The sequence below is a fragment of the Ciconia boyciana genome, chromosome 14, assembly GCF_034638445.1.
Source record: "Ciconia boyciana chromosome 14, ASM3463844v1, whole genome shotgun sequence".
Classification (NCBI taxonomy): domain Eukaryota; kingdom Metazoa; phylum Chordata; class Aves; order Ciconiiformes; family Ciconiidae; genus Ciconia; species Ciconia boyciana.
The window spans coordinates 17,026,231-17,041,870 of NC_132947.1; the positions used below are offsets into that span (position 1 = coordinate 17,026,231).

General features: G+C 61.4%; 1 protein-coding gene across 4 annotated transcripts; it reads right to left on the reverse strand.

The window, feature by feature from the left end:
• Positions 1–345: 345 nt before the first annotated feature.
• Positions 346–8,541, reverse strand: TGIF2 (TGFB induced factor homeobox 2). 4 transcript variants are annotated; one of them, XM_072879189.1, is made up of 3 exons: positions 8,462–8,541; positions 6,880–7,118; positions 346–3,128 (listed from the first exon to the last, which is right to left on the reverse strand). In XM_072879189.1, the coding sequence occupies exons 2-3, from the start codon at positions 7,081–7,083 to the stop codon at positions 2,544–2,546; spliced, it is 789 nt and encodes a 262-aa protein (XP_072735290.1). In that variant the 5' UTR covers positions 7,084–7,118; positions 8,462–8,541; the 3' UTR covers positions 346–2,543. The 4 variants fall into 4 exon arrangements, with proteins under 4 accessions (XP_072735290.1, XP_072735286.1, XP_072735289.1 ...); XM_072879185.1 differs by lacking the exon at positions 8,462–8,541 and adding an exon at positions 8,149–8,374; XM_072879188.1 differs by lacking the exon at positions 8,462–8,541 and adding an exon at positions 7,947–8,064.
• Positions 8,542–15,640: the final 7,099 nt, after the last annotated feature.

Below are 15,640 nucleotides of genomic sequence, written 5' to 3' on the forward strand. Positions count from 1 at the left end.
TCTCACTTTTCTGATGCTGCCCAGGACGAGGGAAGACACAAATGCATCAGCCCTGTGCTGCTGCCAAATGCTTTCTGGCTCCCAGACACTGGGATCAAATACTGTGGGAAGCAAGCATGTAACAGCTGTCAGGGCAAACGATGGTGGCGTAGGTGCAGGCCCGTGCCAGGCACTGGCCCCTTTTTTTCCACACCCAGCAATGCTCCTTAGACCTCTTAAGCTGCTTTGAGCGTCAGGAGGTGGGAAGGGGGGGTGGGGAGGGAGGAGCAAGTGAGCCACCCACAAATGATATAGTCCAGTCTGACACACAGCTCATATTAAAAAAAAAAACAAAAAAACCAAAACAAAACTAAAAAACTTTTATTTGACAACAGAAGAACAAACAAAAAGATATTTACAGTAGTTTTTTGCTCCGTAAATTTCATTCCAATAATCCCTGCCCTCCCCACTCTTTCTGGTCCATCCCCAGGGCAGCACCACTGGTCCATGGCACAGGCACAGCTGTAGCTCTCCTGCCCTGGGGGAGGAAACCACTTTGGTTTGACTGGGGCAAAATAAAGAGAGGAGACTAAAAAGCCTCTCCCTCCCCTGGGGGAGGAAACGGAACTGCAGGGGGGTGACAGGGAAGGGCTACCTAGAAATAAGGGAGGGAGTCCTAAAATTCAGGGCTTTCCCCAGAAAGGAGGCAGAGGGCAAAGGCTGGACATAAAGCGGAGCTGGGGGAGATGAGGAAGGGGATGTTCACAGCCGCATGATGAGCATCCACCAGAAGTGGTGCCCTCTGCCCAGCCGGGTAGTGCCGGAGCTGGAGCCGTCCCTGCGCTGCACGGGGGGCACCCGCACAACGCAACACACTATTGGCAAGCCTTCCTGCAGCTCCCCGCTAGCGCTCCAGACCTCCTTTCCCCTGTCACCTTCTCTCTGAAGAAAAGGGGGGGGCGATGGGTGGAAAACACCAGTCCCCAAAATCAGTGCTTTTCCCTTCCCGGCCCCATCATCCTGCAGCGTGCTGCTCCCCCAGCACCGCTGGCTCCAGCCACTGCAGAGCACCAGATCCTGTGGACGTTATTATCTCTAGTCATGCAACTTAATAATCAGGCTAATTACCTAGGATTAGTGTTTCTCAGGATAGATAACATAGGTGCGTACGTATCGCTATTTAACTTACATTTTACAGTGAAACAGCAATATCTCAGTCCCAGGACCAGCGCAGCACCCAGGCTCCCGCTCAGTGACAGCAAGCGATGCCCAGCCAGGAACTGCCCCGGAGCCCGAAAACCACCACCAGGCCAGGCTGGGGGGCCCAGCCAGCTCCCAGCAGACACCAGCTTGTCACTAGAGGTCACCAGCACCGCACAGCCGGGCACAGCCACGCTCAGCCCTGGAGAGCAAGAGCAGGAGGGAGGGGACAGGGGAGCAACAGGACTCGATCCCTCCGCGTTCCCAGAGCAGTTCATCAGCACTTGGCTGATGAGACCACTCTGCTTTCCAGGAACCGTGGTCTGCAGGCTATGAGTGCCGCACTTGCAGAAGAACACACATGCCCATGCCCGCAACACACCTCTTTCCAAATGTTTTTTAAAAAAAATAGGAAATAAAGAAGTTGGATACAAAATTTCACAGTCTCAGCTTTGCGTCCACCCCCAGCAGCAGCCGGCTGTCAGCGTCTCGCAGGCTCTGCAACGCGCTCTCTGTTCCGGGACACAACGTGCACGTATTCAGCAGGAACTCAAGAGAAACACGGGGAAGTTTGGAAATGCTTATAGAAGAAAAAAAAAATCATATAATAAATCACAATTAAAGGGAAAATGTTTCAACAAAAAATTGCTAAACAGCACCATAGAGGTTTCTACTGGCAGCATCCTTAACACCCTAAGGCAGAAGAGGAGGGTCCCATGTTTTCTGTGCGAAAAAATGCCACAGACTTCAGGTTTCCAGTTCATCTGTCCTTTGCCCTTTCCTGGGCAAGGCAGGGCTCCTGGCCAGCACAAGGTACCAGAAAGGCCCTCCACAAACAAAAGGAAAAAAAAAAAAAGGGAGGGGGGGGAAGAGATCAGAGATTTCGGAGAAAAAGCTTTTCATCCATAGTCCTTAAAACAGACACCAACTTTAAAAAAAATAAATTCTCTCTTTCTCTCCCTGAAGAAACGGTGTTGGCTGGGCCCTTGTTCACAGGAGAGAGAAAAAGAAGTCAGCAGGTTTTCCAAGGGGAGCTCCACAGTAACCGTCAGTCAGGAGAGGTCAGTAAAGCTGCAAAGGTCTTTTCACAACAGCCAGACTGCAGCGGCCGCATCCTCCCGCACGCCCGGGGCACCATCCTCGGCGGCAAGGGCAGCAGGCGGGGGCATCTCCCCAGCGAGAGGATGGCGGGATGGGACAGTCCTTCCTCTCCCCCCTTGGCTGACAGAGACCGGAACCCCCGGAAGGCAGGAGTCCGCTTCTGAGATGAGCTGGTCGGGGGGTGCACGCAGACGGGTGGCACGAGGCCGGGAGGGTCAGGCACCCCCCAAGGAAGGGCACCCTGCGGGACCTGGCCCAGGCGGTTATTTGGAGACGGAGGCTCCCGGGGGCTCAGTCTGGGGCGAGAGGGGCAGCTGCCCGCCCTGCCGCTGCGACTCCAGCTCGGCCGCCTTCTGCAGCGCCACCTCCACCAGCAGCTGGAAGCTGCTGAAGTCGTCGCCGAAGAGCTCGGGGGGCGTGGGGGGCGGCGTGTTGAAGAGTCCGCTGGTGGGGCTGGCCGCCTCGGCCCGCGCCAGCAAGGTCATGGTGCTGCCGGTGGCACCCAGCGGCGCTTTGGGGGCAGGGTCCGGCTCCGCTCGCTGCGGGCCAGGGGGCTTCTCCCGCTCGGGGCTGCAGGCGCTCACCACCGTCAGGTTGCTGCCCAGTGCCTGGGCGGGGTGGCACAGTACCTGCGGGCATACGGACATCGACAGCACCTTGGAGGCCCCCGCGGCCGTCACAGGGGGTACCACCAGCACCCCGGCGCCGGCAGCAGCCCCCCGTGGCAGGGCCACATCACCAGCTTTGCCCCCTCGGCGGGAGATGGTGAACTGGTTGGGGTCCTTCCCATCCTTGCGCAGCATGTCGGGGAGCAGCCGCCGCCTGGCATTGATGAACCAGTTGCAGATCTGGGAGGAGAGAGGGCCGCAGTGCCGTCAGCCAGGGCTGCCGTGCACGCACCGCGCTGGGCAGGGGGCAGCAGCCCAAAGCCAAGCCACCAGGAGCCCCCCTGGACCCAGCAAGCAGCTCCCGCTACCGCGGGTCTCCCCCCGCCTGCCCCGCACCTCCTTCCCGTGGGGCTCCGGAGAGGCAGAGCTACTCCTGGCAGGAGTTGCCCGGCCGCCCACGGAAACCCCAGCGCCGGCTGCTTCCTGCCTGGCATCGCCTGCCCGGGGCAGCCCCTTCCTCCCTGCACCCCTGTCCTGGCTGCCCCGGTACAACGCTCCCGCTCAGCCCTGCCAGCCCACCCTGCCGGCTCTCCCTGGCGGGGACTGTGCATGGGTGCCAGCCCCCCACGGCACCGCCGGCACCTGCTCACCATGCCAGCGCACTGAACAAGCAGAGCCTGGGCAGCTTTGGGGCCGAGCCACTCCACAAGCCAGAGCAAGGCTGCACAGAGCCACTGGAGCTGCAGTGGCTCTCAAAGAGAGCTGCCCACTCCCCGGATGAGGATGGGCTCAGCGCTGTCTCCCCACCACAGCCCCAGAGCCCTGGCAACTGACTGTGCCCAGCTGCATGCAGGTAAAGCGGGGTGCAGCTCCCAGCACCCTCCCGGGGGCTCCTGCCACCCCCCCAACCAGAGGCTGTGGCCTTGCCCAGAGCCAGCTCAGAGCCCAACGGCCTCCACCAGGTCTCCGGTCTGGGGGGAGTTTTCCCTTCTCCAGGCGACCCACCTCAGAGGTCGGTGTGCCCAGCCACGCTTCACACGCTGATGCCGGTGCCAACATGCTGCCAGCCTGGATGGGAGCACTGAGGCTGCCCGGAGCAGACAGACAGCAGGACAGCAGCATGGATGGAAAACCCTAAAAACCACCAGCGTGCAGAGCTGCAGCCCCCCATCCCCTAATGGGGCGGCAGGGGTTGCAGCAGTACATCGACACCTTCCCATGCCTCCTGCCAACGAGGGGGTTACGGCTAACTTTAAAGGCTCTTCCAAACATCTGCACACCAAGGAGGCAGAGCTCTGAGGCTACACCTCTGGCAGTCCCTTCAGAAACACAGCAGCCATGTATTCAGTCTGTCTCGGCCATGTATTGTTTCAGCATCTTTATATAAAATGCTACATTAAAATAACTGCCTTTTCCTAGAAAACAATTAGAAGAGAATAAATCAAGGGGAAAAAATGACTGATCTTTCCTAAATCAACAGCTACATAAAATAGAACTTACCACAACTTTGATCGCAGCAAGATCTCAGTTGTGCTTTTTTTGTCTCTAAGACAATATTTGGCATTTAACACCCTCAAATACACCAGTCTCACCCCCTTTTCCCTTCCAAACACCCTCCCTTGCAAGCCTTAGCCGGGTCCCCTTGATGTGATCTTGTGATCCCATGGCCATCAACCGCTGTAATCCCCAGCCAGAGGGCTGGACTCCCAACAAAAAGCCCGACCAACTCCGCAGCGCTGAGAAGCCCCCAAAAAATCCTGCTGGTCCCCCCTGCCATGCTCCTTCCAGCATTCAACTCCCTTTGGAGAATGCGGCATGGAGGCAGGCACACACAACCACCGGTGACGCCGCAGGACACCGCATGACATCACCCGCCCGGGGAGCTGGGATATGCCTCAGCTTTGAAGCAAGCAGCTTTTTTTTTTTTTTTTAAACATGGCCATCGCTCGGCCCCACCACCAGCACACACTGGCCCATCGCTTTGGGCAGCGTCTGTCCCTACCACTGCCATGAGAGCGGCATCCCTTCTGCAGGGAGGAAAAGCCCATCCCCACAGAAAGGCACGGGCTTGGAAACCTGCTGTTCCCTGGGAAGCCTCACCAGGACCAGGCACCGCTTTCTTACCTCTCAACTTTCTGCAAGGGAGGCACATGGCTTCCGGGTCTCCCTGGAGACCCGGGGTTGCTGCGCTCCTGATCCCTGGCCGCCAGCGCCTGGCTTCAGCTCCCCAGGCCACTGGACCGGGCAGGGGGATGCACAAATAAACACCTGGCGGGTGTTTGGCCAGCGGCTGCAGCAGAGCCCTGCGCTCGAGAGGCTCCTGGAGGGGTCGGATCGGCACTGACGGATCGAACCCCGCAGCCACTCCAGCCTTGCTGAGAGTGTCCCACACCTCCACCCCAACAGGCTTCTACTCATCAGATGGAGCAGCCGCCATGGCGTCCTGTTGCATCACCTCAGACTGGCAGCAATCCCAGTGACAGCCCTCAGCTGCCTGGGGATACAGGGGCAGCCTCCTCACCAGGCACACGCTGGCTGCAGGGGGTCCCACGGGGCAGACAACAGCCGGCGCACGGCAAGGCCACACCTCGACACAAGCCCACGTGCCTGCCGACACTCTCCTTGGTCCCAAAGAGCTCGGGGCACAGACAGCCGGGCACCTGCCGGTCCCACTGCCGCAAGGCCTGGGGTAAACCCCTGTGTGCCAGGCACTGCCGTGCCAACTCCGGTCCAGGACAAGCCCAGGCTCCCACAGCCCCAAACACGTTGCTGCTTCCCCCACCAATCTGACTCAAGTCCTCCCAGGCCCACCAGCCTCCCCTCGGAGCGGCTGCCCAGACACAAAGCTGATGCACAGCCAGCATTTAAAGAAATACATTAAAATGAAAAAGAAAGTTCGCCTTACCGGCCAGGAAGAGGGAAACCAGACAGCCACTGCCCACACACCGGTGTCTGGGCCGTGGCTGGGACGGCTGGCCAGGACCGCACTGAGCCGCAGGGAAAGGGGCCAGAGGTGCGGAGGAAGCCCCAAGGAGGGGAGCTCAGCTGCAAACCTGCTGGCCCTTGCCCGCTCCCCTGCACAGAAGAGCTGTTTCCCACCCCGCTGTGCCCCCCCCAGAACCAGAGAACGGAGCAAAGCCCCCGTTCATCTCCCACCCTGCCAGGCTGGGAGAGGGAGGATGGGGCCCTGGGCACACAGGGGTCCCCCTGCCTGAAGGCTGCTGGCCTTCGCATGGATCAAAGGGACAGGCACCTGCAGGCAGGTTCTCCCTGCCGCCCTAACAGCAGGCAGGGTGAAAGCCAAAGCCAGAAGGAAAAGCACCACTCACCCCCACCGCTAGCCAGGGCTCCTGGCTGGGCACCCATCACAGCATCACAAGAACATCAGCCCGCGACCAGGAGCGGGGCAGGGGGACTCCTGCCCAGGAGCCCTCAGCTGGGCTGGGCTCCCCTTCTTGCAACTGGTGTAACTGGGGCCAGCCAGTACTTAGTGCTGCTAAGGGCCCACCTGGGCTCAGAGCCCAGCCCAGCCGCTCTCTCCCAGGACGGCTGTCCCCTGCCCAGGCCTCTGTGCGGGGGGGTGGTAGCCCTGGGCCCCTTGCTGAGGGGTTCCCAGGGGAACAGGGTAAAGCAGCACCCCCCTGAAACCCAGCAGCCCCCTGCGGTGGCTTTTACTAACAACAGGGTATTGCTTAGTTTGTCCCCGTCCCGGTCCCTCCGTCTTCTGGCTGGCCAAAAAGCTCTGCTCCAGCACTGCCATCAAACTGGTGCCCGGGGCTCAGACCTCTTCTAAAAAGAGGCTGCCCGCAGGCCGGTGGCTTTGCTTCCCTGCCGTTCCCTCCCTTGCCTCCTCGCTGCCCTTCAGAGACAAGTGGTTCCAGCGTGCCAAGTCCCTTGGGATCTTCGGTGGGGTTCTCCCGGGCTGGCCCGTCCCAAGCACCGTGGCAGAGGGCCCAGCGGCGTCCCCAGCGTGTGGGGGACGGGCTCCTACCTGCAGCACAGAGAGGCTGGTCTGCCCCGAGAGGCTGAGCTTCTCCTGCTCCGAGGGGTAGGCATTGAAGCGGTGCTCGTACAGCCAGTCCCGGAGGATCTTCACGGACTCCTTGGGAAGATTGCCCCTTCTCTTCCTCTTGTTGGACTGCGAGGTGTCCGGGGATGTGGCGCAGTCGTCCTCCCCGAGGTCGCTATCCGACATGGTGGAGCTGCCCGCAGATCTCTCCTGGCTAAAGCCTGGCAAGGTGGAAACCGAAGAGCAGGCGTCAGGCGGCGTCCCGGCCGGGGAGGGGGGGACGCGGCCAGAGACCCCGCACCGCCCCGGGGGCGGAGGGCGGCTCACCCCCCTCCTCGCCGGCCGGGGGGGGGCAATCCAGAGGCAGGGGCCCCGCCGGGGGGAGGAGAAGCCACGGGCACCGGCGGAGACAACAGCCCACCCGCGGCACTTCGCCTTGCCTAAACAGAGCCCCTGGAGGTCTGCGGAGACGGCACAGGCGTGAGCCCGGCGCACGCAAGCGGGGTTCAGGGGGAGCCACTCGCAGCGGGCAAGAGGAGATCAAGCGTTTGGGGGAAGGAACTGCAAAAACTCCCAGCGGGAGAAGGGGGCCGGGGCTGGGAAGCCGGAGTCGCTGCGGGGAGCAGGAACCACGCGGGGTCATTGTGCGGCGGGGATGGAGGCGGGGGGCGGCGGGGGCGACTTCCCCGCGCCGCTGTCACGGCCCGGGCGGGCCGGGGGGCTCGGCCCGGCGCCGCGGGCCGGGCCGGGCCGGGCCGGGCCCCGCCGCCCCCCCGCCGCCCCTCCGGCCGCAACAGGTAGCGCGGCGCCGGGGCCCCTGCCCGCCGCGGACACAAAGCCGGGGGAAGCGGCGAGCCCCGGCCCCCCCCGCCGCCGCCGCCCGGGGAGGCGAAGGGGAAAGAAAGAAGCTGGAAACTCGCCCGCGGCCCCAAAACCCGCACCCCCGCGAACGGCAGAAACCGGCCCAAAAATAGCCCCGAGCACACAAACAACATCGGCCAAGTTAGAAACGACGCGGAAAGGGAACAAAACCCCCCGAGCGCGCCCACCCGCCACTCCCGCAAACTTTTCACGCCGGGGGCGGCTCCCGGCCCGGCCCGGCCCGGCCCGCACAAAGGCGGCGGGGCCGCGCTCCGCTCCGCGCCGCCCCGCGCTCCCCGGCCCGGCCCGGCCCGGCCCGGCCCGCCGCGCCCGCAGCCCGCAGCCCGGCCGGGACTCCATGTTTGCCGCCCGCCCCGGCTGCGCTCTTACCCCCGGGCCGCCGCCGCCGCCGCCTCGGCCCTTGCATGGGCCGCGCCGGGGTCGTGCCGCCGCCGCCGCTCCGGTGCCGGGGGTGCGGCGGGACCCTCCCGCGGCGGCGGGGCGGGCGGCCGAGGCGCAGCGAAAAGTTTTGGGTGGGCGGCGGTGACAGATGCCGAGACAGAGTTCCCTTTGTTTCCGAGGAGGCAGGAACTCGGCCGGGCCCCCCGCCCCCGGCCCCGGCCCGCCCGCCCCCGGCTGTCACCGCCGCGGCACCGGGCAGCGGGCACCCGAGCCCCCGCCCCGCCGAGCCCTGGGCCGGTACCTGGCGGCGGCGGCGGCGGCAACCCCCGCCCGGAGCGGCCCCGCGGCGGGGATGGGGCTCTGCCCCCGCTCCCGGACACGGTGCCCGGCGGGAGGGAGCCCCCGCACCCGCCCGGCCCCGCGGGCTGCACCGGGCTGCAGAAATGCCGCGGTAACCCCCCCCCGCGCGGAGCTGCACCCCGGCACACGCACAGGGACACCCACCCAGGGGCACCCACGCAGGGGCACCCGCACAGGGACACCCACCCAGGGACACCCGCACAGGGACACCCACCCAGGGGCACCCACGCAGGGGCACCCGCACAGGGACACCCGCCCCGCACAGGGACACCCACCCAGGGGCACCCACACAGGGACACCCGCCCAGGGACACCCACCCACGGGCACCCACGCAGGGACACCCACCCAGGGACACCCGCACAGGGACACCAACCCACGGGCACCCACCCAGGGGCACCCACGCAGGGACACCCACCCAGGGACACCCGCACAGGGTCTCCCACCCAGGGGCACCCACACAGGGACTCTCATGCAGGGACACCCACCCACGGGCACCCACCCAGGGGCACCCCCACAAGGCACTGCACAAGCTCCTTCCCCCCGGCCACGTTAAGGCTGAATCCTGTAACTGAGCACGGAGAGGTTACTGGTGTCTGTGGGCAGGGAACAGGCAGGCACTGGTTGCAGGGCCAGGCCTGGGGACAGGAGCTGCTGGGGCGGGTGTGGGTGACAGCCCCAGGGACCTCAGACCACCCTGAGGCACCACCGGTGCTTTGTTTGGTGGCTTTTTGACTGACTAAATGCGAAATCAGAAGCTCGGCACATCACCGCTCCCATGAAAGTGGAAGGTGTTTCAAAGCAAGGGTGGTGATCGAGGAGGCACTGTGGGACCTTTGCCGTGTCCATTGCCAAACGGGCCGGGCGAGGTCTTTGGAGGCCTTACGGGGCTGCCACTGCTCTCCCTGCACCTCTCCACTGCAATAGCAGAACCCAAGGTGACCTGTTGAGTTTTCGAAACCAAATCGCTCCATTTACGCACAAGCACGCTGCTGGTCCAGGATGTGGCTCCTGCAGGATCTCCCCACCACGTGCTCCGTGCCCTTCTGCGATGTGAGGCTGGGTCACACCTTCACCCTCTGCCAGATGCTCAGGACAGGGGAGCTGGGCCGAGCCCAGAAGGGGACATGTCCATCATGTCCACCCTTCATCGGTGGGAACCACAGAGAGAAGAGCTGCTCTGAGCAGTGGTGCCACATCCTGTGGGTCAGGCACCCTCTGGGCTGTATGGATGACACGGTGAGAAACACAGACTCATCCCTTCCAGCTCCTGCGATGGAGAAGGTGCTGCCATGGGAAGCCAAGATGACCTTGTCCAGCGGCCAGCTGCCAGCAGAGAGACCCCCTTCCTGGGGATGTCCTCTTTGGGTTGTCCATCCCCCTTCTCGGGGATGTCCACGGTCGTCCTTGCCAAGCCAAGCACAGCACGCGTGTGTGCATCCCCCCAGGGACCTGTGTGCTCGTGGGGCACAGCAGCCCCAAGGGTCAGCGGGTCCTGCACCGTCTTTCTCCATGCAGAGCTTGTTTGCAGCGGGTGTTTGATGGCACCCTGGCGCAGGAGCCGGCCTTGGGGCAGCTCTCCCCTCCCACGCTCCACCACCTTTGCAGGCTGTGCTGCAGCTTCCCTCCCTCCCCTCTTTTCTGCCTGCAGGGAAAAAGATGGGGACCCGTTTGGGTATTGAGAAAGGCTGCAAAAAACCTTATTTTATGGTGGGTTTTTGGTCCATGCAAAGCAGATCGCGTGGTGCAATAAAGGATTAAATAGCAAAAAAAGGAGAATTCCTTAAAGCATTTGTTTAATTGCTGCTAAATCTTCAACGTCCTGAGTGACCCCCAAATGGCTATTGCTCCATTAATGCCAACGCAGCATGGTCTGGTGAACCACAGGCGAGGTGTGGGGCCAGCCCCGGGTGCAAATCCCCTCCGCTGCAAGCGTGCACCAGCGCATGGTGCGTGCCCTGCCCCAGCCAGCCCTCTCTCGCTAGGCTCGCTCCTGCCTGCAAACCAGGGCCCTTCCCAGGCGGGGTGCGCTCATCCTGCCCGCTCTGCTCCCTGCCCGGGCGCCCAGCCTGTTCCTGGTGGGTGACACCGCAGGGCCCCCCCGGCCGCCCCCCCGGGGTCTGTGTCAGCCGCTGTGCCCAGGCAGGACCGTCCTTCCAAGCAGTCTGCTTTTGCTCCCCCCTTTGAAGAAGGCTGCATTAGTCTTCTGCCTAATTGAGACAACCGGGAAATGGTCCCTGGGCTCAAATACCTGCCCAGGGCTGGGCCATGAGACCCCCCCGCGCTCCCTGGGCTGCAGATACAGGTAGCGTGGAAGCAGCTTTGGAAAAATCCCACTGGGTGCCTGAGTGCAGCATCTGGGGAGCCTACATCCCTGGGCAAACCCGGCCTGGAGCGGGAGCCAGGGAGATCCCAGCTGATGGGGAATTAGGAGCTTTGTGGGGCGAGGGGCCAGGGCAGGGGCTATGGGGCATCTCCCTGCCTCTTCTCGCTAAGGGCTAGGCCAGGCTGATTCCCCGGGCAGCCGGCCCTGCAAAGTCTGGCCAGGCCCATTGACATGATAATACTATTAAACGTCAGCAATTTGAAAAACAATCAGCCAGCAAAAGCCCGAAGGGGGATGCTGGAAACCCCAGGCAGCCTCCGAGGGTGTTGACCTGTCCCAGGCAGGACTCCCTCCAACCTTTGCCCACCCTCTGATATTTAATCTGGATTTTTGGCAAGGAAAATTGGATTCGTGGTCGGCTGTGCTGGCTGTTGGCTACAGCCCTGCCCTTGGGGCCCAGCTCTGGCTCTCCAGCAGCGGGGGTCCCGCTCCCTGCTCAGGGCCACCGGACTCCCCGCAGGCCGGGATTCCCCCAGTAGGACTGGTCCTGGGAGCAGTGTTAATAGGGCTTTTTTACTGGTTCACAGCCTGCCTTTGCTCTGCCAAAGCCGAGGCTCGATGGCCTTGGGCTGGAGTCCTGGTGGTGTTAATTAGGAGGGAAACGATAGCTGGGTTCTTCCTTCCCCTGCTCAGGGATGGAGTGGGAGCCTCGGGCTGGTCTGCTCCTTCACCCACCTCCGGGAGAGCTTTAACAGCAGGTTTAAAGGTTTAAAAGCGATCGCTGCCTGCTCGGCGAGGAGACCGACAGTTGTGTTAGAGTGCCAATAAGGGCCGGTGCGTGCCGGCTGGGCACCGACCGGGAACAAGCAGCGCCGTGAAAACACCCAGTGTCCGACTGTTCGTGCCAGAGCCCTGCGGTCCAGGGCTCAGCCAAGTCAGCTGTGGCACGAGCTGCTTCACCACCTCCAGTGCCGCGTGGCTCTGCCTGGCTCCAGCATTGGAGCCCCACGCTTGGGCGCCGCGGCCCCTCCATCTCCTCCTGCCCCTTCCTGTGGGGCAGCTCTTCCGTTCCTGTTGCCCTTCCCGGAGACCATCGGGCAGGACAGACCCTCTCGCAGCGGGTACTGCCATATCCTTTGCCTTTCTGATATTCCCATAACCTGCATCATTGGACATGGAAAGAGGAGCCGTGGTGCTCTGGGGACGTCAGGATGGAGCTCGCAGCGCTGGAGAACGACACTCTTGGGTCAGGGTTTGGAGGAAGCCCCTCCTGGGCTGCACAGACAGCTCCTGATCAGGCTAAAGGAGGGAATAACTCCCATGGGGAGAGCTGAGACAACAGGAGCTGCCACCCAGAGCACCCAGGGCTGCTCCTGGGCCCCTGGCTGGGCTGCGTGTAAGAGCAGGAGCAAGAGCTGAAGGAATGGGCCAACAGGAACCTCATGAAGTTCAACAAGGAGAAGTGCAAAGTCCTGCACCTGGGGAGGAACAACCCCAGGCACCAGGATGTGCTGGGGCCTGCCCAGCTGGAAAGCGGCTTGGCAGGAAAGGCCCTGGGGGTCCTGGTGCACACCAGGTTGACCGTGAGCCAGCAACATGCCCTTGTGCAAAGAAGGCAACTGGTGTCCTGGGCTGCGTTAGGAGAAGTGTCCCAGCAGGCAGAGGGAGGTGATCCTTCCCCTCTGCTCAGCACTGCTGAGGCCACCCCTGGAGTGCTGGGTCCAGTGCTGGGCTCCCCAGTACAAGAGAGACAGGGACAGACTGGAGAGAGTCCGGCAAAGGGCCGTGAAGGAGATGAAGGGCCTGGAGCATCTCTGCTACGAGGAGAGGCTGAGAGCTGGAACTGTTCAGCCTGGAGCAGAGCAGGCGGATCTCATCCGTGTGTATAAATACCTGGAGGGAGGGTGCAGAGAGGACGGAGCCAGGCTCTTCTCAGTGGTGCCCAGGGACAGGACCAGCGGCCATGGGCACAAACTGGAGCACAGGGGGGTCCCTCTGAACATCAGGAAACACTTTTCCACTGTGAGCAGCTCTTTTAGACTGATCCAAAAGGATGGTTATTTTCTTAACTTGGTGCCCTCCTGCCCCAAGCAAACACTGCTGAAATTAAACACCTAGTTTTATTTTGGTGCTATTTAATACCTTTGAAATGACTGAGTCAGGTCAGGTCGACCTGCTGGCCATGGTTCTTGTGATGCAGCCCAGGGTACGGTTGGCTTTCTGGGCTGCAGGAGCACATTGCTGGCTCATATCCAATTTGTCACCCACCAGTGTCCCCTCCGCAGGGCTGCCCCTAACCCATCCATCCCTCAGTCTGTGCTGGTACTGGGGATTGCCCCAAGCCAGGTGCAGGTCCTTGCACTTGGCCTGGTTGAACTTCATGAGGTTCACATGGGCCCAAATAGTTTGGGGGTTTGCTAAAGTTTCTTTCTCCCCTCTTTGGATGAAGTGGTTGACCAAAGTGGATGAAGTGTTTTTGGGGAACGCACCATTGACAGCACAGGAGAACTGCCCCATCTGCTCGTGTTGGTGGCACCAGGGGCCTCCCAAGAGCATCGGCTGATGGACGATGTGAGCCGATATGATCGGAAAGGCTGGCCTCCAGCCTGTGCACCGCTGGAAAAACTAGGAAGCCAACAGCTGAGCAAAACCAGGGGAAGGGCTCAGTTAGTACCAGGACTGAGAAAAAATAACAAAGCGTAGAAAGGGCATTGCTGGACGAACTGGCATGTCTCCTGGGGTCCTGTCTCCCACTGTGGCTAGAAGCAGGTGCTGAAAGAGGGTGAGAACAGAGCCCGAGGGAGAGATGCTCCCGGCCACAGACACCCTGAGCCAGACGTGGCCTCTGCGTGTCCAGTGATGCCCATGCACAGCCCAAATTGGGTGGGAAGCGGCACCATCCCCACGCTGCCACCCTGCTCCCACATCTCCTTGCCAGGCCAGAGAGTTCAGCCTGCCTGGGGCCTCCCTGGATGGAGGCTGGTCCGTGCTGCCGGACCTCCCAGTAGCCCTTCTCAGGATGCTTCCACTTGGGCTCTTGGCTCTTTTTTATATTCAAGGTGTGGGTGATAAAAGGACCTAGGCAATGGCCAAACAGTGGTCTCACTTTTCATCTCCTGTCTTTTCCCAGTAATTCCTAGCATGGGATTTTCTTTCTCCTTTTTTTCTTGATTTTGACAGCTGCTGAGCTCTGACCTTTTCTTGGGGATGTGTCGGGGCACGTGGAGCCTGTTGTCTCACCTGTGAAGTCAGGGTTGACCTTCCCCATGTGCTTCACTTTCATCAACCCACCTACGACTGCACCTGCGTTTCGGTGATTCTCACTCAGCCTCTGAAGTCCTGCAAGACAGCCCCATCTTTGTTACCCAAATAACTTCTCGATCCACCTGCAAAGAGCTCCAGGAGGTGGGGGAGGCAGGATTCCTTTTGCAAGGGCCATATGTACTCTTCCCATATGTACCCCAGTGTCCACTAACAAAGTTCCTCTACTTTGCTGGCGTCAGGGTTGAAGGATGCCCTCTCCTGAGAGTCCTGCAGTGTAACCACGGCCGTGCCAGTGAAGGCGGCAGCTCAGACACAGCAGCTTTAGTACAGCTTGAGACAGCGCTTCTGAAAGCCCGATGCTAGAGCCTCTGGCAGCTCTCTGCTGGGGGCCAGCAGTGCCTGCAGCTGGTGGTGACCAGCCACCAAGTCCATCCCACTCGGGACACTGGGAAACCTGGGCTGGTCACACAAGCTGATCCTTTGGGGTCAGTGGGGCTGAACATCGCTCCTGGATGCAGCTGCCTCCAGAAGACAATTTGCCCGCAGCGTGGCAGAGACCTTGCGGAAGCTGGAGGCCCTTTCCCACGCCACTCAGTTTATCTCCAGCATCAGCCCATCTGCCCCAAAGTGACGTCTGTGAGATGTTCACTTTGGTGTGCGTCCAAAGGGGGCTTATTAAAAAGCATCCTGCCCTCCAGCAGCCTTCAGGCCTGGGACTTTGCTCTGGAAGTGGGAGAACTGTAGGTTTTCCTCTGGTACAGCAGGGAGTTAGGGAAGGAGCTTGGCATCTATGAGCCTGGAGGTGGGCTGGTTTGGGGCTGTTGCTGCAGAGCACGAGCCATGACCCTGGGGAAGCTTCCCGGGAGAGCACGTGTTCAGCCTTCCACATCTCTGTGTCCCTGATAATGCAGTTCATCTTTCCTTGTGTTGGCAGTGCCTGGGAAATAGAAGCACCGAGAACCAAGGAGAGGCTTTTCAACTGTGGGCCATCTCCCAGGTGAGAGCATTGCCCGGGGCCTGGCAGATGGGGCTGCTGACCCCTCTGATCCCAGCAGCATGCACCCATGGAGCTCCCGCAGACCCCATCCAAGCTTTCCCAGTGCACTGGGAGCACCTCCAGCACGCAGTGTGCCTTTGCCAGGTTCTGTGAGTTTGTCGTCACATTTTCCCCCATTTTAAATAAAGAAATACAGAAAACTCATCCTTCCAGGGCAGGGAGATGGGCTGACTTCAAGCAGCACTTAAGACAGTAGCTTTGCAAGGCAGGAGCCCCCTGCACTCCCACACTCTTGTCAGGGTGGTGATAAAGAACCAAAGCAAGGGGAGAACCCCCCTCTCTATTTCTTACCCTCCCTGTCCCTTAACCCCACCCCTGCCCTCTCGGGGTGACACAAAAGGGTGGCCGAGCCCCTGGGACCCCAAACCAGCTGATGGGGGGAGTGTGGCCGGCACCTTGCCAAGTGCATCTCCCCCCACCCATCTGCCTGTCCTGACGCAGGGGCCGAGCAGAGCAACCCATCAGCAAAAGGTGCA